The following is a 23,335-nucleotide window of genomic DNA, read 5'->3' as shown; positions in this document are numbered from 1 at the left end:
CCCCATCAACGACCGCTATAAAACCCCCCCACCAACCCACCACCATATCCACCACCAGCCAGCCAACCAACACTTCCCTCACCAACCAAACCAAACCAAACCAAACCAACCAACCAACCCACCCAACTCACCAACCATGCGTTTCGACATCGCCCTCCTCTTCGGCCTCGGCCTCGCCACCGGCGCCGCCGCCCAGCACGTGCAGTTCGTGTCCTACGAGGCCATGCAGCGCAACACGGTGCCGTGCAGCAAGCGCTCGCCCGGCCTGCCCGACAACTGCCTCAAGCCCGGCACGCCCCCCAACCTGTACACCCGCGGCTGCTCGGTCATCACCCGCTGCGCGCGCGTCAACAACAACTAGGGGGTGTGATGTTGTGATGGGAGTGGTGAGTTTTTCTTTTTTCCAAACGGATTGGATGTTCGGGATGGCTGATTCGTGAGTAGGGAGGTATGAGAGAGAGAGAGAGGGAGAGGGAGAGAGAGGTGCGATGGTGGAGTGGAGTGGAGTGGAGCGGAGCGGAGTGGACCATTGTCTTTCGATAGCAGGACTGGCTGTTCTTTGCCGGGTTCTTTTTTTATCTTTTTCCTTTTTCTTCTTTCTCTTCTTTTCAATCCTTCGATCGGGGATTTTGGACAAAGGCACACGAAGCTGAGAGGAGATTCTTGAGATATCTTTTTTTTTTCCCCTTGCTGTTGATATCAATTCATTCACATTGGCCATGCGCATGCTTACTTTGTTCGATGACTTTCGTGCTTCTGGTCTTTCCCCTCCTCCAACCGTTACTTTCCTCATGCAACGGCAGCAGCCCCTCCGCCGCCATCGATTACATCTTGGTTTGTAGGTTCACCGGTTCTTGCCTCGAGTTCTTCCGGCTGCTGGAGACACTGGTGAACAGTATACAAGGCGTCGTCGCGGTGAGGGTGGCGGTCCTCAGCTTCAGGCAGGATCCTGGTCATCCGATCCATAAGAATGACGTGCACTTCCATCCGTTTCGTTGGTACCGCTGAGGTGCACAAAGCCAGCGGTGTCGGAGTGAAAAGACGTTAGTTGTGGAGTTAATGGAAGGACAAAAGGATGTGGCTCGATTGATGGAAGATGTTATGTTGGAAGTGACGGAGAAGGCAGTCGGAACAGAGGAGGGTGTGAGGAGCGAGGAGCGTCGACGAATAAAGTTTTAGACCTTTCCGTAATCAGCATCCGGCATCCGGCAGCGACTTTTTCATCTGTAGGAGTAGTACTCTGACTGAAGAAGAAGAGAAATTGAGCGGTTTTTTTTTTCAGTCCATAACACTCGTAACCAGCTACCCGATAACCTGCCCCTCTCCGTTCAGTAATAGACTGAAAGAAAAGAGAGAAGGGGAAAAAAGAAAAGGCGCCACCCAAATGCCCCCCCCCGAAAAAAAGAGCCACCCACGCACGCACGCTATGCATATAGACCGCGAAATAAAGTCAGGTCTAAAGAAAAAAGAAAATGTCCCCTCCATCTCATGAATCGTCGAAAGATCTCCCCCGCCCCCTCTCACCGGAAGAAGAAGATTGTCGAAGAGAACAAAAAGCCCCTCCTTCCCCCCTCCCTACTACTACAACCTACAACCTACCACCTCTACTACTCCTCCACCGGAAACTCGTCCCCCAGCCTCAAGCTCGCCTTGACATTCATGCTCAACAGCTCCTGAATCAGCAGCTTCGCCGCATACGGGATCGTCATGCGGACGACGCCCTTGCTGCTGCGGCAGCTCTGGCACCACCCCTGGTAGCCCATCATGCCGCACACGTCGCAGACGTCGCACTCGTGCGCGTCGGAGCTGAGCATGAGGCGCTCGAGCAGCAGCTGGCTGGCGCCGTACGCGATGAGGCAGTCGCGCTCCATCTCGCCGAGGCGGAGGCCGCCGTCGCGGGAGCGGCCCTCGGTGGGCTGGCGGGTGAGGATGGCGCGCGGGCCGCGCGCGCGCGAGTGCATCTTGTCTTGGACCATGTGCTTGAGCTTCTGGTAGTAGATGGGGCCGAAGAAGACGTAGGCGGGCAGGGACTCGCCCGTGATGCCCGACGTCAGCATGTCCTTGCCCGAGTAGGAGAAGCCGGCCTCGAGCAGGATCTGCGACATGTCCTCGGCCTTGCTGCCGCCGAAGCAGGTGCCGTACTGGAGCTCGCCGCTGACCACGCCGGCCTTGCCCGACAGCAGCTCGAGCATCTTGCCGACCGTCATGCGCGACGGGAAGCCGTGCGGGTTCATGATGATGTCCGGGCAGATGCCCTGGTCGTTGAACGGCATGTCCGTCTGCTCGGCGATGATGCCCACGACGCCCTTTTGCCCGTGGCGCGAGGAGAACTTGTCGCCCAGCTCGGGCCGGCGCGTCTGGCGCGTCTGGATCTTGATGACGGGCGTGCTGTTTTCGTTTTCGGTGAGGAGGACCTTGTCGACGTAGGCGGGGTCGGGCAGCTTGTAGCTCATGGGTGTCGGCCTGAACTCCTGCGGCGGTCTCCTCCTGCCCTCCTCGAGGCCGACGGGGTTCGTCTGGGTCGGCACGAATTTGTTGAGGTAGACGTCGTCCTTCTCGAGGAGCATGCCGACTTCCGCGATGCCATCGGCCTCGCCGAGCTTCTTGTGCCTCGCGTTGATGGGGCCATCGGCATTCCTCTCTGGGCCCGTGATCTTGTCCTGGGAGCCGTTGGCATATGACTTGAGTGTCGCGCTAGCCTTCTTGAACACCTGGCAACGACCGAATCCTCTGTCACAAGAGGCCTTGTTGATGACGAGAGCATCCTCAATATCGTAACCGGAGTAAGACATGACGGCGACAGTGGCGTTCTGCCCGGCGGGAAGCTTGTCGTACTTGATGAGCTCGATCGTCCTCGTCTTGACCATGGGCTGCTGGGGGTAGACCATGAGGTAGAGCAGAGTGTCGATACGAGTGAACTGGTTGTAAGCAATGGCGCCGATGGCTTGCTTGCCCATGGCACATTGGTAGGTGTTACGAGGAGACTGGTTGTGGTGGGGGTAGGGAATGAGACCAGCGACGGCACCGAGAATCGTAAAGGGCTCGATTTCAAGATGCGTATGGTGTTCTTTGAGATCCTTCTCGTAGATGCAAATGTTCGAGTCGTTTTCCTCGTTGACATCGACGTACTCGACGAGACCGCGAGAAAGGAAGTCATCAAACTCCATGGTACCCTTCTGCAAAGCCCTGAGGTACCGTGCAGACACCCTGGACTTTCCACGCTCGACAACAATCAACGGCCTGCAGATGCGGCCTTCGTCCGTAGCGATCTGCACAGCGCGATGGTGGTGGTTGATGTGAATGCTGACAAACTCAGAGATACGGCCCATGCGACGGAACTTGCGGAAGCCGTTCAGGAACTGCCTGGGTTCGCGGGTGAGCGCCAAGGGCGAACCGTTGACGAAGATGATGTAGGCCCCGTCGGAATACAACTCGGTGCCGCTCGCCGATTGCACGTCCTCGGCACCGAGAATGAAGACTATCCGCCTCACGGGATCTTCCGGCACCTCGGTCGTGATGTGCGTCATGAGCGCCAAGTTCTTGACCAGACCACAGGCCTCACCTTCGGGGGTATCTGAAGTGCACAGCATACCGAATTGCGAAGGCTGGAGCGCACGAGGACCCGAGACCTTTCTTGTCTTCTCGAACTGCGAAGTGATACGGGTCATCATACCGAGGGCGGAAATGTAACTGAGGCGGCTGAGAACGTGGGTGATGCCCGCTCTCTCCATGCGAAAACGCTTCAAGCTCCAATTGCCCGTGGCAATCGCTCGTTCCATGCCCGCAGTGATGCTCCAACCGTGCGTCTGGATATGATCGTAGGCATCGAATTCCGCGGCCCTGTTCGGCTTCTTGAGGATCTTGTCGATGGCGGCCTTGAACTGGTAGTTGAAGCTCTTGAAGCTGTCTTCGAACAGCAGTGCCATCATCTGTCCGGCCAACTCCAATCTTTTGTTTCCGACGTAATCCCTGTCGTCCACCATCTTCGGGTCGTGGATGGCCATCAGAACCCTCCTGGTCATGTACGCGATGTAGAGTGCCTTTGGGCGGAAGTTCATGCCGACCACGGGGACGTGGCTCATCATCATGTTCGAGAGGGCGTCGATGGCCTCCTGCTGCATGTTCCTGGCTTGTCTGTTTCCAATGGGCTTCCTGAGCTGACGCGTCCGTTGGCCGATGTATTCCAGAGCCTGGTTCTGCGTGTTTATCCTCTCGTTCTTCTCATTGTAGCACGCCTCAAAGTTGACGGCAAACTCGTCCTGGTACGCGCTATCGTCGCCAGCCACCAAAAGCAGGATTTCGTGCTCGGACTGGATCCCCATGGCCTTGAACGCAATAACGACCGGGATATCCTCAGTAAAGGTGTTGTGCTTCAAGTAAAGCAGGCCCTTCTTCAAAAGCACATAGCCCTTGGACTTGCGGTCGACCGTAAAACTGCCAAACAAGTTAGCAACCGCCCCCTCCCAAAAAAAGCCGCCCCAACCCCGCCATTTCCACCGCACCGCCTTCAACGCACCTGATAACCGAAGCCTGTATAATCCCCTTCATAGACTCCACAATGACGCGGTTCTTACTCAACTGCTCCTGCACCAAAATCACCTTCTCCTGCCCCCTCGTGATGAAATACCCGCCGGGATCGATCGAGCACTCCCCCAGCTGGCCCATCTGCCCCTCCGACTTGCCCCACAGATGGCACTTGTTGCTCCTCAGCATGATCGGCATCCGCCCGATGTGTATCCCCTTCCTCTTCACCTTGACGTTCCCCTTCTTGTACTCGACGTCGACGACGATCGGCGCCGCGTACGTCATGTCGCGCAACCTGCACTCATTCGGCGTCACCGTGCTCTGGATGCCGCGCACGTTCTCCTCCTCGACGCGGCAGGGGCGCAGCACGCGCACGTCGGCGTAGCGCCAGAAGAACTTGTCGTCCACGTCCGAGTAGACGTACTGGTTCGCGCGCAGGATCTCCTTGAGCTGCACGTCGACGAAGTAGTTGAACGAGTCGATGTGCTGTTTTACCAGCCCTTTCACCTTGAGGAATGCTGGTAGCAGGTTCCATTTGTCTTCGGCCGTGTCGATCGGGTCCGTCAGCGACTTGCCGTGGTAGAAGGGCTGCAGCACGCTGTCCATGCCGTCGTCCGCCCGCCGGCGCTGCTGCGGCGGCTTGTGTGGCTTCTTCGCGCCGGTGCTGGGCGCTGAGGTCCCATTCTGCTGTTGCGGCGCCGAGGGCTTGTCTGTCGTAGTCGTGGTCGTGGTCGTGGTCGTCGTCTCGTTCGAGGTCGTCGTCGGTTGTGAGGGATTAGCGGTAGCTTCGTGCGTCTCGGTCGAGTCGGCGGCGGCGGCGGCGGCGGCGACGGCGGATGTATCAGCGGGTTTTCTGCGCGGGACGGCGCGCGGTTTGCGCACGGCTTTTGTGGCGGCGGGCTGGAGTGGTGAATTACAGTCAGAGTTGTTGCGCATTAACTTTTTTTTTTATATATGGAGGGAAGGCTTTCTAACCTGAGCGGCGCCGTCGGCCGTATCCTGAGGACCGTCCGTCTTCTTCGCCTTGGGCGGCATGGTTGTGTGGTTGTGCGGATTGTCGCGGGAGCGAGCCGCGAAATCTGATTAGCGGTGGTTGCAGTTTTGCCCCGCGCGAGTTTGTGAGTTTTCTCTCAGCTTCTGAGTCGGAGGTCGGAGGATCGCCGGCGCGTGCTGCGGTGGGTGACATCCGCCCCGGTCCCTGCGTCGTTGAATGTCGTGGCCGCTTCAGTCATAGCTTCTCATCAGTACACTTGTTGGGACAGACTTCACCGAGTACCTCTGGAATACAAAAAGCCTTAGGTAGCCGAGACAAACGCACTGGCAGATTCCACATCTGATTCCTCGTGAAGCAACTGATGTTTCTCTACTTCGCATCCGTCACCCCATGATGCCCAGCATGCTATAAGCTCAAACCTCCCAAACTAAGACCTATCCTCGGGCTCGAAGACGTCGTTCCAGAAGCCCCGATAATGCTTCTTCTCGCCCGACTCCTTCAACTCCTTCACCTCCGCCGGCGTCAGCTTGAAAGTCGCCGCGCGCAGATAATCCGACAAGCGCTGCTCCTTGGAGCTCGTCGTGATGGGCACGACGTCCTGATCGATGCACCAGCGCAGCGCAATCTCACCCTCGCTGACGGCATACTTCTTGGCCAGGGCAGCGCTGAAGTCATCGATGGGCCCCGGCTTGGCCTTGGTCGCGGCGCTGAGCGGGCCGTACGCCTGCGTGGCGATGCCGTGCTGCTTGTGGAAGGCGATGAGGGGCGCGTGCTGCAGGTACGGGTGGAACTCGATCTGGTTGACGGCGGGGACGACCGTGGCCGTCTTCAGCGTCGCCTCCAGGTGCTGCGGCAGGTAGTTGGAGACGCCGATCGACTTGGCCAGGCCCGCCGCTTGCACCTCTTCCATCTCCTTCCACTTGGCCTGCAGCTCCTCGTCCGACTTGGCGAAGAAGGGCGCGTGGATGAGGTAGCTTTCGTTCGCACCCTACGTCAGCACAGGGGAAAAGAAAAAAGAAAAAAAAGGCCCTCCCTCGCAACCCTTAATTCGACGTGCTGCAAAGATAAAAACTCACAGATCAACATAATCCAACTGCAACTTCTTCAAGCTCAGCTTGATGGCCGCCTTGATGTCTTTGATATTCGCATACACCTTGGTCGTCACGAACAGCCTCTCGCGCGGCACGCCGCTCTCCTTGATGGCCATGCCCAGCTCCGGCTCCGTCTTGTACATCTCGGCGCCGTCGAGGTGGGTGTAGCCCAGCTTGATGGCGACCTTGGTCGACTCGACCAGGCTGCGGTCGATCTGGGACTCGTCGCCCGACTTGTACCACGCCGTGCCCGTCCCGTAGCCGAGCTGTGGGAGCGGCGCATGTCGCTGTCAGCGCGGCCCGTCTGCACACGTCGAAGAAAGGGGAAGGAAAAAAAGGCTTATTGGCTGTGAGGGAGGGGGGTTGGTCATTGGGGAATCGGATAGGCCGGGTGTCAGTCAGCATGCCGCGTGTGTGCATGCGCGTGCAGGGCGTCGCAAAGCAAACGAGCAAGCCAAGGACGTGTAAGCCTCTCCACCGGACGCCCAATGGCCAGGGGAATGAAGCTTAGTAGCAGCGCGCGGCTGCGGGGAGAGCTCAGCTTACCATCGGAATGGAGTTGCCGTCGTTGAGCTTCAAGCTCGGGATGGGGGTGTGAATGTTGGCCATGGCGGAGGTGGCGTGTGCGCGAACGTGTGCAGCCGCAGTGGTAGTACAGCTCCGCGGTGCTTTATTCGCGTGCAGGTATCGGGGCGACGTCGAGGTAGTAGTGAAGCAGCGGGGAGAAAGAACAAGAGCAGCAGAAGTGGATCTCCGCAGTACCGAAGGTGAAGCCGGAGCTTTGATCCCCGCCGCTGCGCCCGCAGCTTTTGTAATCATCGCAACCCGCATTCTTCCTCACCCTCGCGACACGCGCTTGGCAGAATCAATTGCAAAGCACGAGCTACTCTCACACCATTGCTGGGCAGAAGAGCTGCATTCCGTGGACCAGCGGGGGTGGGGGTGTGCAGCAAGCCTCAGCATGAACCCCACCTTAGCGCTATGACGTAGCCCGAGATCGGATGCAACGGCACCCCCGAGACCGCACATGGCAAGAACGAACTCCCCACCTTGAAGACTGCCATGAAAAACGAAACGGGAACAGTCTAGTAGCTCTCTAACACCCACCTTGAAGCGATAAGGTCTTATAGTAATTGCATCCGTCAGGCTTGCAATTCGCACCCAGTTGTGGGACGAGGGGAGGGAGACGTGCGCCGGGAGATCTGGAGACGCTTAGTCTTCAAAGCTTTTGATCTTCTACCTATCTACATATGTGCTTCCCCCTCCCCGTCATTTGATTGCTGCGACCTAGTCTCAGCCTTTGTTGCGCTGTGCTACTTATGCGCAAAGCAATGTTCGCCATGACTGGCCTTATCAACGGATGGATGTATGTACACCACCAGAGTGGGGGAGGGAAATCCCCCCTAGAGCCCGCCCGCCGGCCGTTTGCGGGGGACGGGTCTGCGGCTGGGCACTTTGGAGACAGACAAGACTCATGAAATTCCCTATCGCATCGCGCGCCGCCATCATGGAAACTTTTCTTGAAAAGATCCATATGTTTCTCTTACTTTCATGTTGGCCAGACCGGTGGTCGAACGAAGTGTGAGTCTCGGGTCCTGTCTCCCACCGAATCAGGTAGGTGTATCCACCACCGCACACCCACCATTCATTCATCTCTTCTGCTGAAATGAACCATCCTCCGAGTCACCACCAACAACATGACTCGCATGAACTTCGCTCATGGAAGCCTTTTTTTATTATTGCGTCTATCCATCATGAATAACTCAAGAGGTATTACACTTAAAAAAAAAAAGCGTTCAGGATTACCGACGACGCGTAAGCGGGAAGGATAAGGCTGCGCCGAACATGGAGCTGCTACTAACGAGAGAGAGGGAATAAAGAGAGATGTGGCGCATGGTGGTGGGGTGTGTGGGGAACCCACACCCCCTTGAAAGATGCGGACAAAGGATCGTGTGTGGCTTCCGAGCACTGTGTGGTGTTATACACTACTACCGCTCCTCCTATCTTCATCTTTTGTATCCGCAACGCACGTGTCTTATCCTTTCCACCGCCGCCTCGAAATCGTTTCCCCCCCTTCCTTGGTATAAACCAACTTACTTGCAATCGAATGGTATAGTATTAAAAAGGGTATGAAAAAAGGACAGGATGCAACGAGCCTCGCTCTTTTAGTTGCTCTTCTCGTGCTGCGTGGATACACGCTGGAGGGACACGACTGATCGAAATCGTTAGCATCATCTGAACCAGCACATTGGGGACGACTTCTCCGAACTTACCGAAATCCTCGAGCTTCCTCTGCTTCGAATCCTTCTTGGGCGACTTTCCGTGCATCAGGTTGTCAAAACCGACGCTGTCCTGCAGCAGATAGTAGACGCCGCCCATGACGCAGAAGACGCCGAACGAGTAGATCCAGATACGAACGACGGCCACGATCGACGTCTCGCCGCCGATGAACCAGCCGAACAGGCAGAAGAAAGTTGCGATGATGTCGACCACCAGGATCGCTCCGGTAAGCTGCCACGACGGGATCGAGCTCCAGAAGGGTCCGTTGGCACGCGTAATGAAGATGAGCCAGTTCTCCGTGAGCGAAATCTGCAGGAAGAGGACTTCATCGCGAACACCAAAGTTCTGGACGATACCACCCGAGACACCTTGACCGGCTGCATTGGGCAGATCCTGGTAGGGGAACATGGTCGTGAGGGCAATCCAAGTGCCAATAGCCAGGACCACTCCGAGCAGAACAGACATGCCCCAGAGCTTAGGCAGATTCCACTTGACAGGCGTCTTGGAGAAGGGCGCATTGTCGTAGGCAATGGCCAGGGTGGCAATGTCGGCGAAGATGGCGATGAAGACAACAAGCTCAAGATTGAGAGAGGTGTTTAAGATGGCGATCCAGAGACCTAGGAAAATTTCCAAGTGGAGCGACAAAGCAATACGGTACACGACGTACGCGTACATACGGTGGAAGATCTGGCGGGAAGTCTTCAAGGCATCGATGATGGCGGACAGACCAGGCGCGAGGAAGACGATATCGGCAGCAGAACGAGCAGCATCCGAAGCACCCTCGACGGCGATACCAGTATCGGCCTTCTTCAGCGACGGTGCGTCATTCACACCATCACCAGTCATGGCCACGAGGTAGCCACGCTGTTGCAGGATCTCGACGACGTTGTACTTGTGCTGGGGGAAGACCTCGGCGAAACCGTCGGCAGCTTCGACAAAGTCATAGATGTCCGAACCAGGCATCTCACCACCACCGCCGAGTCCAAGACGCTCGGCGTTGTACACGTTGGTTCCAAGACCGAGCTGGCGAGACGTCTCGCGGGCAATACCGACAGCATCTCCCGTCAACATCTTGATGGAAAGACCAAGAGTCTTGGCTTCGTTGATGGTGCGAGCCGTGTCGTGACGAGGCGGGTCTGAGCAGGGCATGATACCCAGGATCTCCCACGAGCTGTCACCACGCTTCCTGGCAACACCGAGAGAGCGGAAGCCACGGGTGGCAAATTCGGCGACCTTGTTCTTGTATGCGTCATCAATGACTTCCGGAATAGGGTGGTCCTCCTCGACCGTCTTGAGAACGAAGAGCGGAGCGCCTTTGACGCAAATGATGCGTTCTCCCTGAGGGGACTCGACGACAGCTTGCACCTTTTTGGAAACAGGGTCGAAGGGATGGAAATCCAGGACCTTGTACTTGGACAAAACGCTCTTGGCGCGGGGATAGTACTTGAGCGATTTGAGGAATGCTTTGTCGATGGCATCGATACCCTTCTTCTTGCGGGAGGCAGCCAAACAGGCAGTGAGCATCAGATCATCGGGCTCGACGCCAGCGACGGTGAAGGGCTCTGCCAGCGAGAGCTTGTTCTTGGTCAAAGTACCAGTCTTGTCGGAGCAGAGAATCTCGACGCCAGCCAGCGACTCGATGGCCGAAAGTTTCTGGACAATGGCTTGCTTCTTGGCGAGATAGGCAGCACCGACGGCCATGGTTGTGGTGACGACAGCCGGAAGACCGACAGGAACGCCGATGATGGTAATGGCAAGAGTGAACTCCAGAATCTTAACGATGGGGTTTGACCGGTAGAAAGAGGATACCCACACGATGAGCAGGGTGAAGATGACCAAAATCAGGAGGACGACACCGATACCGTTCAAGACCTCGGTGAAATGGCCGGTTCCGGCTTGAGCTGAGGCAACCAGGGAAGCAGCACGGCCGACAAAGGTGCTGTCACCAGTAGCCGTGACAACCATGAAGGCTTCGCCACGCTTGATGGCGGACGAAGCGAAGCAAGTATCGCCCTTGTGCTTGTCGACGGCCAGCGACTCGCCAGTGATGGCGGATTGGTCGACCTGTAGGAAAGCATCTTCGGTGACGACGCGGCCGTCGGCGGGGATGATGGTGCCCTGCAGATTTGTGTTAGCAAGCGCCAATGAGGCGAGCCTGTGTCGAGCGGCGTCTCACCTCTTCGATCTGGAGGATATCGCCAGGCACGACCTCGGGGGCCTCGATTTCAGTGAGAGTGCCGCTCCGGAGAACGGTTGCTTTGAGGGCAAGCGTCTTCTTGAGCTCGTCGACAATGGATCCAGCCTGGAACTCCTGGACGAAACCGACAGTTGCGTTTAGCAACAAGAGAGCGCAAATGACACCGAAATCGACCCAGTCCTGAAGACCAGCAGCGAGAATGGCAGCGGCCTGCGCATGCCGGGGTTAGTATGGAGCGGCGGGAAAGTGGGCGGGCGGTAAAGGATTCGACTTGCCTCCATGACGAACTGAATGGGACCAACGAAATACATGAGGAACTTCAGGATGAGGTTCTCCTTCTCCTCGCTCATCTGATTCAGACCATACTTCTTCCGACGGGCGGTGACTTCGTCGTTGGAGAGACCGGTGACGGTGCTGGTTTGCAGGAGCTCCTCGGGCACAGGCCTCGCGCCGCCGGGCTGGGTTTCCTCTTCTTCGGGGTCAATGTTGGCATCCTGGGACTCGAGCTCGGCAATAAGGGCGTCCATGTCCTCGTCCTCCTCGTCGTCATCGTCAAAGTTGCCGGCCTTGGGCGGGGGCGCCTTGGGCTTCTCATCGTAGTTCTTCTTCTCGTCGAAGGCAGCACCTCGGGTGTCGGTGCCACGAGGGACAGCGCCCTCGGAGCTGCTGTTGGTGTCGGCCATGGCGGGTGGGTGCTAGAATGCAGTCGAAAGCGATATGGAGCGCTAGACGGTACTGCAAATGGTCGGCGCGACCGAGTTGGATGCTCGAGGGCGAGGCGCAGACGAGTGAAGGATGTTGGAATGTGGGTGCTGCACTGGGTAAGCGTGCGGCTTTATTTGTTGTGGACGGAGAGCTGGGCGCTGGGGCGGGAGACGAGGGTCCAGCGCGGCTGCCACAAGACAGCGGCCGGCTTGGAGCTCGACGGGCCACTTACCAGCGTCACCCGGGCCCAATGGCGGGCAATTGGCGCACGCAGCGACGGGGCAGAGCGGAGGCAGACGCGACTCGGGCGAGCGAGAGGGCGGGCGGCGGCGGACGGCGGCGACGCGGCGAGGAAATGGGTCACTCAGCACGCGGCGCAGCGTGAGGGGCGGCGGGCCAGCTTTAAAGGGCGGCTGAATACATGACGGGCTCTCGAGGCCGGGGCATGGGCTTGAAGCCCTGTCTGGCCGTAGGCGGCGCCAATGGCCCTGTCTACCCTGGGTGCGCAGCGTCGAGGCTTCGATCCCGCGTGCGATGGCTAGCGCAATCAGCGTGCAGCTGCTCACCTCGCTCTGTGCCGCCCAGCAACCACGCTGCACCCGACTGCAACCCCCGCATGGGAGCATTCATGCTGCAATGCTGGAGCCAGCCTGCATGCCACGCGCAGCAACGAGCCGGCGCCGCTGCGAGGACCCGAGCGCTCGCGTGCCGGCAGGGCGCGACAGCAGAGGGCACAGCACTAATAGCACAGAGGACCGAGGGTCGAAGATTGAAAACACAGCGTGACAGCAACCCAGAACCAAGCCAGCAAGCCGGCAAGCCTCTCCCCGCAGGAGCTTGGGCCCTCTAGCCGCTAGCGCACCACCCCAGTTCGAACGTCGGCCGGCATCATCTGACTGACTGAGCGAAGGCGCGGGCTTTGTCATACTGGGCGGTTCAATGCGGCGACCGGGCCTCTCCGCGCGGCCGCTGCCGCTCCCACCACCCAGCCCTCAAGCGTTGAGGCAGGCGGCGCGCACGCAGCAGCAACAGCGGGCTTCGCGGCCGGTGGAGGTGTGGAAGGAGATCAAGCACAATGACGCTAGAGAAAAGCTGTGACCACGTCATCCCTGGCGGCCGCCGGCCCAATCGCCTCTGCCCGCCCGCCGCTACTGACGAGCGGGCGTGCGAGTGCGGGGATGGCGTCGCCGTTATCGACCGCTGCCGGACGTATCCTTGCTGCTCCCTCGCCTCCAGCCCGCGAGCCCGTGAGCCCGCTTCCACACTGCCTTCTCGGTAATAATAATAACAACAATTATGCCACCATTCTTCAACCTCAGCCACCCCGGCGCACCAAACACCTCGTGCGTTACTCCAGTGCGCCTCGTTCCATCACTTGGCAGCAGCGCCGTCGCCTCGAATTTCTACAGCAATCCTCTCGAGCGGCCGGCGGAACTAACGGCCGAGGGGAAAGCGCGCATCCACCATGATCTGCGAGGGATCGTCGCCCCGCCCGATGCGCTCCACCTCCGCAGCGGAGCCCAAGTCGCACATCACCTCATCTCGCATATCAACCTCGATATCTCTCTTCCTGCCACAAGCCTGGTACGAACCAACCCCTGAGCGGAAGCCGCTCTTGGCCCGCCACTTGTGTCCCAACACCCGCCCACGACCACTCGTCCTTGCACCCTGTGTCCTCAACCGTCGCAAACGAAAGCTGGCCATTCCTCGCTGATGTGAAACGCTCCCTTTCTTGGCTGTTTTCAAGCTACGCAAACCGATGCACATACCACCTCGCCAAGCATACCAAGACTTCCGCCATGCCTTGCCGCACCCTCTCTGATGGCCAGAGAAGTAGCCGTTTCACTAAGCCAAAATGCCTTCGTTTGGCGGGATCCATCCCGCCGGCCCTGCCAAGATCCGCCTGCTCCCGCCCATGCATCTAGGCATCTGTGGCCAAGATGCAAGCAAGATCTCTCTGCACGACCATGCACAACCGGCGCATACTCAGTGTGCAGTGTGCCATTGTCTGGTTGGTCTGCACAGCTCCACCACTCATGAATGAGCGCCAGCTTCGTTTGGTCCCCTCTGTATTCGACCTTTGCTCCGTGCTTTGGTTTGGATCCATCTTTCGATTCAAATCTCCCGTTGGGATATTCCATACTCAACCTTCTAAAAGCGCACTTCATGCCGCTTTCCAACACCTCCTTCCGTCACTTGCCCCGCCTTGTCAAGCGGAAGGAGCCACAGACGTAGTTGGAGCTATATCAAGCCCTCCTATTTGCTCTAGTAGTGTCCCATGTACCCGTGACTACGATACCAGTGCTTGCTTACTTCTGGCAACAAAGCTGGGAGGCGTCCCCATCTCCGATCACCGTAGGATTGTGCTGCCGTCAAATTTGCTTCATCGCCCCTCTGGCGCTATCAATACGCGAGTGACACCAGTCCTCGCATCAACTTGAGCACTCTCCATACTATAACAGCCGGTAACTATTGAACAGTCGGCGATGCCTGCAGAGCTCACGAGCTTTCATACGCCTTGTTCCTCTTCTTCTTCGTCATCTCGTCTCTCCTTGTCCCCGATATTGCAACACTGCCACCGAACCTGCTTCTCTCACAAACCTCTCCGTTCGACCCATCCACTCTGCAGAAGCTCTCGCCTTTCCCCATCGGTCGGTCAGCCGACTAGAGCAACACATCAATGTTACACCCGCCACACCCACCTACCCACCACACACCCCGCATGTACGTACGTATGACGCTCATCAGACAGAAATACCCAGAAGAAGCCAAACGAGTATAGTAGCGACTCCCCTCTCCTCCTTTTCTATGCGCGACTCCATATTCGGGGAGAGCATGCGATCTGTGCGAATGGTGACACCCGAGCCCCGGGAGATTGTGTTGACAGTTTATCATATATATATTGCGGGTTTACTCTGGAAATTTACACCACCAAACATCATAGGAGATGTCCCGGGAAACGCCATGGTCTATTATTACTGTTTTCTCTGTCTGTCTGACAATCGAAATCACTAATTCGCCCTTTCGCTGGCAGTTGTTGGCGGTTCTGTTTTACCCAGCTATATTCTTACTGCCTGCCGTGCTTCAGCACTAGAGGATCATGATTATGGATGCACATAACTCCCAGCAATGGTGCCCCGCAGCAGTCGACTTTAGAGAGAGATGCAGTCGTCCTGTCCATCATTGTCCCGTGACTTTGTATGACTGGAGAAGTACGTACTACGAACGACCAGCGAAAACCACAGTGGAATTATGGCTGTTTCAATGGATTGAGCTGTCACTATCCGAAACTCATTTGTTCTCGTGAATAGAGCATTGAGCAAATTGAGAGGCCTTTACATAGAAATCAAAAGTCGGAAACGAGGCGTTGGTGCTTTCTTTACGGAAACGCATCATAGATCGTTTCACAGGTCACAAGAACAGTTTCGAACCGTGTCACCTGTTCCTAACATCTGCAATCTCCCGCTCTGAAGCGTGTGTGAGCTGGTAAGTGGTAGATAAAATCGGAACGCCACAGCTTGCAAAGTCGGCGTTCCTATATTATGCCATTCCCGTACGCGTGCATAGTATCATCGCAGAAGGCGAACTGTTCAATGGGAATTCCTGTCTACTCACCAACAAAATGGCCATGTCATACTTGCGGTGAGCGTCTGACGAAAAGCCCCGGTCTCCGATAGACTTCAGGCATCGGTACTGGACGGCATGAATGATGGCGAGCGGCATCTTTAATGACGCGGATCCACATCGTCTTTTAGATTTGCTGAGGCCCCGAAGAAGTCCATAGAGACGAATGACAAGCATGTTCTACCACTATCCGAGTACCCCTTTTCTCCATATAGATTTCAAATTAAGCTACCTCGCTTTGCGTATGTCGGAGCATGTATCAAAATAGTAGAGAGAAACTGTGCGGAGACGGGAGCCAGGCCGTTCTAGTGGCTAGAGGCCTCATACTGGCTTCACTCAGCCGTCCAGTGACACGTATGTACATATGTTTGCTGCATCTCCGCACGCAGCATAAACCGCGCTACCCTTTTGCATCATGTGCTCGCATATGCCGAGTTTACTTCACGTACCACCCCACTTCGAGGCGGGACTTCATTTCTGTTGAGATAGTGCAATATTTTGATAATTCACACCATTACCATGGAAAAGGCAGCTCGCTACACTCCTGCTTGGACATCCCAAGCAAAACCCAAGTGTGTCCAAAGCCTTGTTTCTTAAATGATGAGCTGCGACATGGGCGAGCCGTACACGCCTTCACGAAGAAAGGAATTTGCTGAGGGTCATCTGAACTTTTACGTACTTCATTCTCAAGCGCAGGCTTTGGGAAAAAATCCCGGTTCTGGTAGACATGGGAAAGGGGGCAAAGGCAGGAAGTAATGGCGATGTTGAAGGACTTTCATGATGCCCTCAGGCTCGTACGTGATTCCACGAAGAGGCTCAGAGGCGCACCCTGTGGGATGTAGTCCGTATGGTTTTATCCAGGTCATTACCGCAGAACGATCCAGTCACAGCAGCTCTTGCTCTTTGCCATCAGGATGGTCAAGTCTTCTGCTTTTTTCCGCCATCGGAAGTGCACCGTGGCGCGCAGGTGACATGTGTAGAGTTGTACAGCCTTTGACTATATTCAAAGGAAAGCATTCGGCTGCCTTCATACTACTAAAAGCAATGGAGCACACTACGTCCAGTCTATTCCTGGACCTTCTGACATCCGCACTGTGTGTGTTCAAGACTGTGTGTGTTCAAGCTTCCTGTGTTGAAATATCATTTCACTTAGCTTGCCACAACGAAAGTGGAGAACCCCTTCATCATTGTCGTTATTCAATGTCGAAAATTACGAAAAAGAGGAAACGCATACCATCTTCAGAGATGGACGATGATGTTCTTTAGCGCAAAGTGCTTCATCCGAAATCTGACGAGGTCACGAGTTTAGCGGTCTTCGGGATTGCAGCAATGAAAAATCCCACGACACAAAAGAACAGTACCTAATCACCGTCCCGAGCCGTCGTGAGGACCTAGTTCAAACCTAACCATTGATAGGTTTAACGGAAGCGGCCGTTCTGTAAGACGCACATTGACTAGAGAGATGTCAACCCAGCCTTTTTAACAGCTCGCCTCAAGTCCCAACCCCGTGCCACTTCCAAGCCGCCCGCGATGCTCACATCCTTCACATCCTTCCTGTCAGCTACACCTTGGATCGTCTCACTTCCAAAGATCCCTCTAGCGCAGCTTTTGAATCAACACCCACGCCCAAGAGCCACGTAGCACACGACACATCCCGCCTCTATGTGTAAAATATGACACCATTCCGGCTGTGTGAAATGTCGAGGGGTCACTCCCATCAGCCTGTTCTTCCCAGAGCAACAAAACACACGTAATGTCGATGCATATACTTAGATAATCAAGCACTGACTACCCGTTCGTCCAGTTGCTCGAGTGAATCTTCGAGAGCAGAAGCTTGGATTCGGTAGCCCGCGAATCGTTTCTTCGAAACAATGAAGAGCAGCAAAACCCAATGATGATGACCTTCAGCAACAAAGCTCGATGAGGAGACGCGTCCAATAACAGGACGAGCAACATGGTGCTTGACAGCTTGGACTGCGACATATCCTCGCGGGGCACCGGGAGCACACACAGGAAGTGAATTTTGGGTGTCAAAACTATGCTAGATAATACCTGCACACTTGCCAAAGCAGTGAGGAGGTAAGGAGATCCACGGCCCGTCCTTTATTTTATAAGGTAGCGGTGGTAGTAGGGGGGCGTGGTGCTGGACCAAGCAAGCATATCATGTGAGCCTCCGTCCAACTATCCACGACACTAGCAGCGTCCACGGGCGAAACTAGTCACCACACACCACACACCACACACCACACCAACACACGCAAAGGTCAAATCCTCATGCTTCCCATCCATCTCGTATTCTCCAACCCTTCGATCGTAACGTGACACACACGAGCCTAACCATATCACACATACACATCACGAAACCCCGGGAATAACACACTTTCTTTCAGGAAAATCCAGCACGAGCATTCTTCTCCTTCCTTCGGATCATCAGAAACCTATGAGAGACACACGCTTACCGCCTCGACCTTCCCTTAACAGGAAGAATAATCCGAAGGCCACTACTGCCAAGGACCCACCTCCGATCATTCCATCGATCGAGCCTCTTCGCTGCCAAACACACACACACACACACACACACACACACACACACTCACTCACTCACACGTCGAGACAACTAACAATTTTTTTCCCGGGTATCAACTCACCCACACACCCACACACCCACCCACCCACCCCCACCACAAATCATGTCCGTCTCAAGAACCGAAAAAAACAAAACAAACAAACAACTCAATACCCCTGCCACTGGCCGGCACCACCACCGCCCCCGCCGCCGCCCCCATCCCCCGCCCCCTCCCACTGCACATCGACATCCTGCCCCTGGCCGGGCGCAACCGCCGACTGCGGCTCACCCATCCAAGCGCCCTGCCCCATACCCATGCCCATCCCCATCCCCATCCCGCCATGCTGCTGCTGCTGCTGGTGCTGCTGCTGCATCTGCCCACCGTCATCCAACGGGCCGCCACCACCACCGACCGACCACCCCATCTTCTCCAGCTCCCTCCTAAAAAAGTCTTGCTCGCGATCGAGCACGCCCCGCTCGGCACCGAGGCGCTCGGGCCAACGCTTGAGGTTGAACCAATGCGTGAGGGCGCGCAAGGCCTGCTCGAGGGGGACGCTCTCGTCGACGTCGGCGTCGACGTCGGAGCCGGCGAGCCAGTCGTCGCGCAGCTCGGGGCGGCAGTGGAGGTAGACGGCGGTGATGACGCGCATGTTGCTCTGGCGCCACTTGCGGCCGCAGTAGGGCACCTGGTTCTTGAAGAGCTTGAGCGTGTAGAGCCGCAGCTGGGGCTGCGGGATCTTGAGCGATTTGCGGAGGTATTGCGAGGATTTGTACTGCACGAGCATGAGGTTGCGGTGGGCTTTTTCTTTGCAGACCTTTTGCATGATGCGCAGGAGGTTGATGTTGGAGAAGAAGTTGCGCCAGGAGAAGGTGGTGATGGGCTCGAGGGGGAGTTGGTTGAGCGGCATGCCGAGCTCGTCGACTTCGGGGAGGCCCGGGGTGGCGTTGGATGGGTTGTTGGGGTTGTTGGGGGATGATGAGGACGGGCCGTCGTTGCCGGCGGCGGCGGAATCGTCGGCGAGGTCTTGGTGTTCGTCGGCGAGGAGGTCGTCGGAGCGGCGCCGCTTGATGGAGGGAGGAGGCGCGGCTTCGTCGGGCGAGTCGTCCGCTTCTGCGGGCGGTGCGTCGGTGGTGAGGCCCGGGTCCTTGGCGCCTTCGCGGGAGTGTGTGTAGCAGAAGGTGAAGAAACTCAAGTCTTCCCTGTCACATCTGTAGTTGATGACCTTCTCGATCTCCTGCAGCTGGAGCAGCTTGAGAGTCAGGGGGATGTAGTTGGAATCGACCAATAATTGCGTCAGGTACTCCATCTTCAACACGTGAGACAGCTTGAACCATTTCAGGAGTAGGATGAGGATTCCCGATGCAGCTTTGTCCTGAATCTCCTCCATTCTCATTCTGTCCAGGTCCTCAAGAGGGATGTTTGAAATGTCGGGCAATGTCCCGTTGAGGCCACCATCTGATTTGTTTGCTGGGTTGCTGCCTTGGTTATCCTGGAAGCCTCCACCGGACATGGCGTTGGGGCTGCTGTTCTGCAAAGCAAGCGTCGCCAGATGAGAGAGGAAGGTCCTGAGGAGGACAATGACTAATGATTGCAAGTGCGGAAGAACGGTTGCCTTCTTCCAGGTTAGTGACAGTCGATCAAGGATGAGCAGAGGTTACCCACATAAAACTTCTCAATCTGATCAAGTTTGGCAGCAACACGATCCTCGATCTTATCCTTTTTGAGCATGAGACCTTCAAGCTTACCGTTGAGGTCAAATGCATCGATATCGGTGTCGTCGGAGCCAGTCCATCCTCGTTCATACTTCATGAAGAGCACACGCTCCTCCCAGAGTTGTTTCATTGGCCTTGTGGCTCGCATTCGCTTGGCAAACAGCTCTGCAGCTTCGATGATAGAGGCAGGAATGTCGCTTCCCTCCCATTTGCGACCAACGAGAAGGTCTTGCAGATCAGTCGAGCCCTTACCACCGAGGTTGTTGCTAGATTCGTCCAAAGGTGGATACAGGAATGGAAAAAGCTGGTTGGTCTGGTAATTCTGTTTCTTACCGCCCTTGCCTCCAGGACCGGCGGGCGATGGAGGCGGTGAGGGCGCTGGAGTCGCAATGTGAACGGGTTGGTGCAGGATCGAAGTTCCACTACCCACACTGGAGATGCCAGGACCGAAGGAATTAGCTTCCGGGATGGTGCTGGGGTTTTTCTTCAGGGGCGGCAAGATGGAATTGTTCTCGGGCTCTAGCGGGAAGAGCGGTTGCGGCGGGTTGTATGCCGGGTACTTGGAACTGATTTCTTGGCGGAAAACGTGATAGTCAAGAGGAGATGCTGTAATTACAGGTTGACCGCGATTGTCTGCGGTCTCTTCCTTTGGATCGCGGAAAGTGGACTTGAGCTCCTCAACTTCTTTGAGGCCACCAAAGTTCACTAGCATGGCTTTCCAAGTTAAGAGAAGAATCTCCCTTCAGTCAGCGCGATGTACAGACAGATGCAAGGCTGAATCTTACCTTATGTAACGGGGGCCCAATTGAATCGTCCCATCGTAAACTCGTGATAATCTCAATCATGAACACAACGACATCCGGGTCTAAGTGAGCTGTAAGGGAGAGTTAGTAGACGCGCAGAAGACTTGTAGTCTGAAGGAGCTTACTAAGAGTATCATGAAGACGAGAGGGCCGCTGCTCAGTCCGGGCAATTTCGTAGAACATGTGCATGAGGGTGAGCGAGCACCACAGCTCTCTTCTGTCGGACTCTTTGTCCTCCTGAGGAGCGATCTCCTGCTCGACGACATCGGTTGCGCTTGGACAAAGTTAGTTGCAGGTGGAGGAAGAAGGCGGCCATCGACTCACAATTCGCGCAGACAGGCTGCACGGGCTACATCATAAATGGGATGGATGCCGTCACACTCATAAATCATCTGAACTCCATTGCGAATCCAGTCTATTTGCACCTCTGATTTGACGTAACTTGAAGGCTTGCCGGCAGCATTGGCCGGAGAAGACGGTTCCTGCTCTCCCTCGGCAGCAGACGCGCTTGGCTGTGTCTTTTCGAGACCAGAAGTCTCGTGCCAGCAGCCGAGGGCAATATACACCAAAGCTTCCAGGCTCCGCACCCGCATCTCCTTGTTGTCGGTCTGCGCCAGGCTGGAAACCAATTTACGCGTAAGCTGGTCTCGCAGCGCGGGGTCGGCCTTGATCCACTCCATCTCTCCCTGTTCGTAAGCGGCCAGGTTTGACAGCGTACCGTCCTCGAGGGCGACCCACTCCTCGACGAAGGACGACTGGGCCTTTAGCAGCATGGCCTGCTCCTCGACGCTATAGGAGAACCATTCTTCAACCTCGACCTCGAACGAAGCGGCATCCTCGTATTCGAAGGCGTACGGGGTGGGCTCGGCCTTGGGCATGTCGGTAACCAGCTTCTTGAGCTGCATGAGCGACAGGGAGTCTGTGGGCTGGTGGCCCGGGTCGAGGGGCGGCGCGGGGGGAGCGGGCGGCGGAAGGCGCTGCGGGGCGGGGGCAGACTTGTCGCGCTTGAGACCGGGCCGCTTGGGCAGGGGCACGCCATCGGCGGAAGACTGCGACTTGGTGCCATCGAGGTTCTGCTGTTCGGGCGCATCGGGCCCGGGCTGGACGACTGTCTCGTCGGCTTGCGGGTCTGTGGCCGGATCCGGAGGTAGGGCCATCATGTCGGCCTCGTCGACGCCGACAGGCACCAGGGGAGCAATGTCCTGGGCAGCCTCAGCTGGGTCGGCGACGGGAAGGTCGGCAGCGGACGGATCCATGGTGGTACGGCCGCGTATGTAGGGTCGCGTATGTACGGGCGGTTGTGGTGAGGGCGGTCGCGAGACAGCAAGCGCGCTGCTGGGGCGGGCTTAGGGCGGCATGTGGACGGGACGCGGCAATTGGCTGGGGGGTCGAGAGGCAGGGCGCGGGCTCGGTCGGGCGTGCCTCTGGGCACAGGTGTGGGAGATGTTTGTCGTGGTGGGTGCTGCTGTCCGACGTGGGACATCACCGAGCAGCAGCTCGAGCGCACGCACTGACGCCCGCCCGCTCGCTCGCTCGGCCAAATGACTCGCTTCAGTGCCTGCCCGCACCTTCGTCGACCGCACTCCCACGAACACCAACACCACCGCATCAGCATCGCCAAGCGCCCTACGTCGACGGCCGTGTTCGCAGCCCCGCCGCATGAACACGGCCTGCATCCTCGTCCGTCCCTGTGCCCCTCTCCCCTCGGGCCATGACTACCTGCTTGTCCAGCGCGCGCCTTGCTGACAGCGCATGAGTGGTGCAGAGCTCTGGCATGTGTTGCTCCTGAGGTGCTTGCTGGGCGGCGCCATTGGTGATACCGGTGACGGGGCGTCCACAGAGACGGCGACAGAGTACTCGGGCCTGTGGGTCGATGTCATGGTGCCCGGGATGCTGTCAGACAGCAAACAACGTTGCACCGCCCCGAATCCTTGGGCCCCAAGCTCGCCGGCGCCCGCCGCTCGGTCAGATCCCCTTGCGCTGATCGCAGGCGACTTTGGGCGTGGCTGATGGCGAGCGCGGTGGCTGTTGGATCCTGCGCCGGCGACAGCGCCCGCCGAACACGCCTGGGCTTGGCGCGCCAAAGCCGGCTGAGGCGCCTGTGGTTTTCGTGCCGGACATGCGTGCAGAAGCATGGATGCTCCGAATCGGCCAAGCGTTCGGCATGATGCGCGCTCGTGCAGGAAGAGAAGGCCAAGTCCCAGATCGCTCGCTGCCACCGCCTGCTTACCCTGCTCAGCCTTGCCGGCGATCAGCACGCAGCTCATTTGTTGGTGGAGCTTAGCTAAGGCCCGCTCGACCCAGTTCGACCTCTCCTGCACCTGCTCACGGGATCGTCGACCATCTTCCCCGCGTGCTGCTCAGGCACATGGCTGCGTGGCGCGCCAGACGGCCGGCCCTGGCACGCCCTTGCCGTCACCCGCTCTGTTCACCAACACGCCGCATTCACCGCTTCCAGGCATCCAGGTCCATGTCGTGCCGTGGCGAAAATCCCCCAGCCTGCATCCCTGAGACAGCCAAGCATTGCAGCAACAGCAGCCGAGCCAATATGCTCTGCTCCCCAGTGGGGACCCGCCGCTCAAGTAAGACCCTGTTGGCCCTCGACCGCCGGGCCAAACAGCGTCCACGCCCGCTCGGCAGTGCTACGGAGGATGGAATGGGCGTCACTGCCACATGGCCCTGCCCTGGAGGAGGCGGCACTGTCCCTGGGCCTCTGGCCCGACGGCCGCCTGCCATGCAGACTCGTCCACCGCCCAAAGCACCGCGCCGAGCCCGCTTCCATCCCTAGGCCGGTGAAGAGGGTCACAATGCCTCGATTCCAATATGCTTGGCGTCCCA

At 57.2% G+C, this 23,335-nt stretch overlaps 5 protein-coding genes across 5 annotated transcripts; 1 reads left to right on the top strand and 4 right to left on the bottom strand.

Annotated features, from left to right (window-relative positions):
- Positions 1-136: 136 nt before the first annotated feature.
- On the top strand, positions 137-361 carry BKCO1_9400014 (rapid alkalinization factor-like; the record flags this gene model as incomplete). Its single annotated transcript, XM_020279983.1, has 1 exon — positions 137-361. One exon carries the CDS (start codon positions 137-139, stop codon positions 359-361), a length of 225 nt encoding a protein of 74 aa, XP_020125352.1.
- Positions 362-1,607: 1,246 nt separating this feature from the next.
- Positions 1,608-5,559, bottom strand: BKCO1_9400013 (dna-directed rna polymerase iii subunit rpc2; the record flags this gene model as incomplete). The annotated part of the gene is made up of 3 exons (XM_020279982.1): positions 1,608-4,434; positions 4,517-5,424; positions 5,500-5,559. 3 exons carry the CDS (start codon positions 5,557-5,559, stop codon positions 1,608-1,610), a joined length of 3,795 nt encoding a protein of 1,264 aa, XP_020125350.1.
- Positions 5,560-5,945: 386 nt separating this feature from the next.
- BKCO1_9400012 (alcohol dehydrogenase) lies at positions 5,946-7,218 on the bottom strand (the record flags this gene model as incomplete). Its single annotated transcript, XM_020279981.1, has 3 exons — positions 5,946-6,492; positions 6,595-6,875; positions 7,156-7,218. The coding sequence occupies 3 exons, from the start codon at positions 7,216-7,218 to the stop codon at positions 5,946-5,948; spliced, it is 891 nt and encodes a 296-aa protein (XP_020125351.1).
- Positions 7,219-8,774: 1,556 nt separating this feature from the next.
- Positions 8,775-11,769, bottom strand: BKCO1_9400011 (plasma membrane atpase; the record flags this gene model as incomplete). Its single annotated transcript, XM_020279980.1, has 4 exons — positions 8,775-8,821; positions 8,883-11,007; positions 11,066-11,296; positions 11,389-11,769. The coding sequence occupies 4 exons, from the start codon at positions 11,767-11,769 to the stop codon at positions 8,775-8,777; spliced, it is 2,784 nt and encodes a 927-aa protein (XP_020125348.1).
- Positions 11,770-18,148: 6,379 nt separating this feature from the next.
- Positions 18,149-21,753, bottom strand: BKCO1_9400010 (protein required for hyphal anastomosis (ham-2); the record flags this gene model as incomplete). The annotated part of the gene is made up of 5 exons (XM_020279979.1): positions 18,149-19,594; positions 19,645-20,430; positions 20,480-20,568; positions 20,623-20,771; positions 20,822-21,753. The coding sequence occupies 5 exons, from the start codon at positions 21,751-21,753 to the stop codon at positions 18,149-18,151; spliced, it is 3,402 nt and encodes a 1,133-aa protein (XP_020125349.1).
- Between the last annotated feature and the right edge of the window lie 1,582 nt (positions 21,754-23,335).

Source organism: Diplodia corticola, assembly GCF_001883845.1.
Source record: "Diplodia corticola strain CBS 112549 chromosome Unknown scaffold94, whole genome shotgun sequence".
Classification (NCBI taxonomy): Eukaryota; Fungi; Ascomycota; class Dothideomycetes; order Botryosphaeriales; family Botryosphaeriaceae; genus Diplodia; species Diplodia corticola.
The sequence above is the reverse complement of the archived record's forward strand: the minus strand, read 5'-3'. Positions and strand labels throughout refer to the sequence as shown.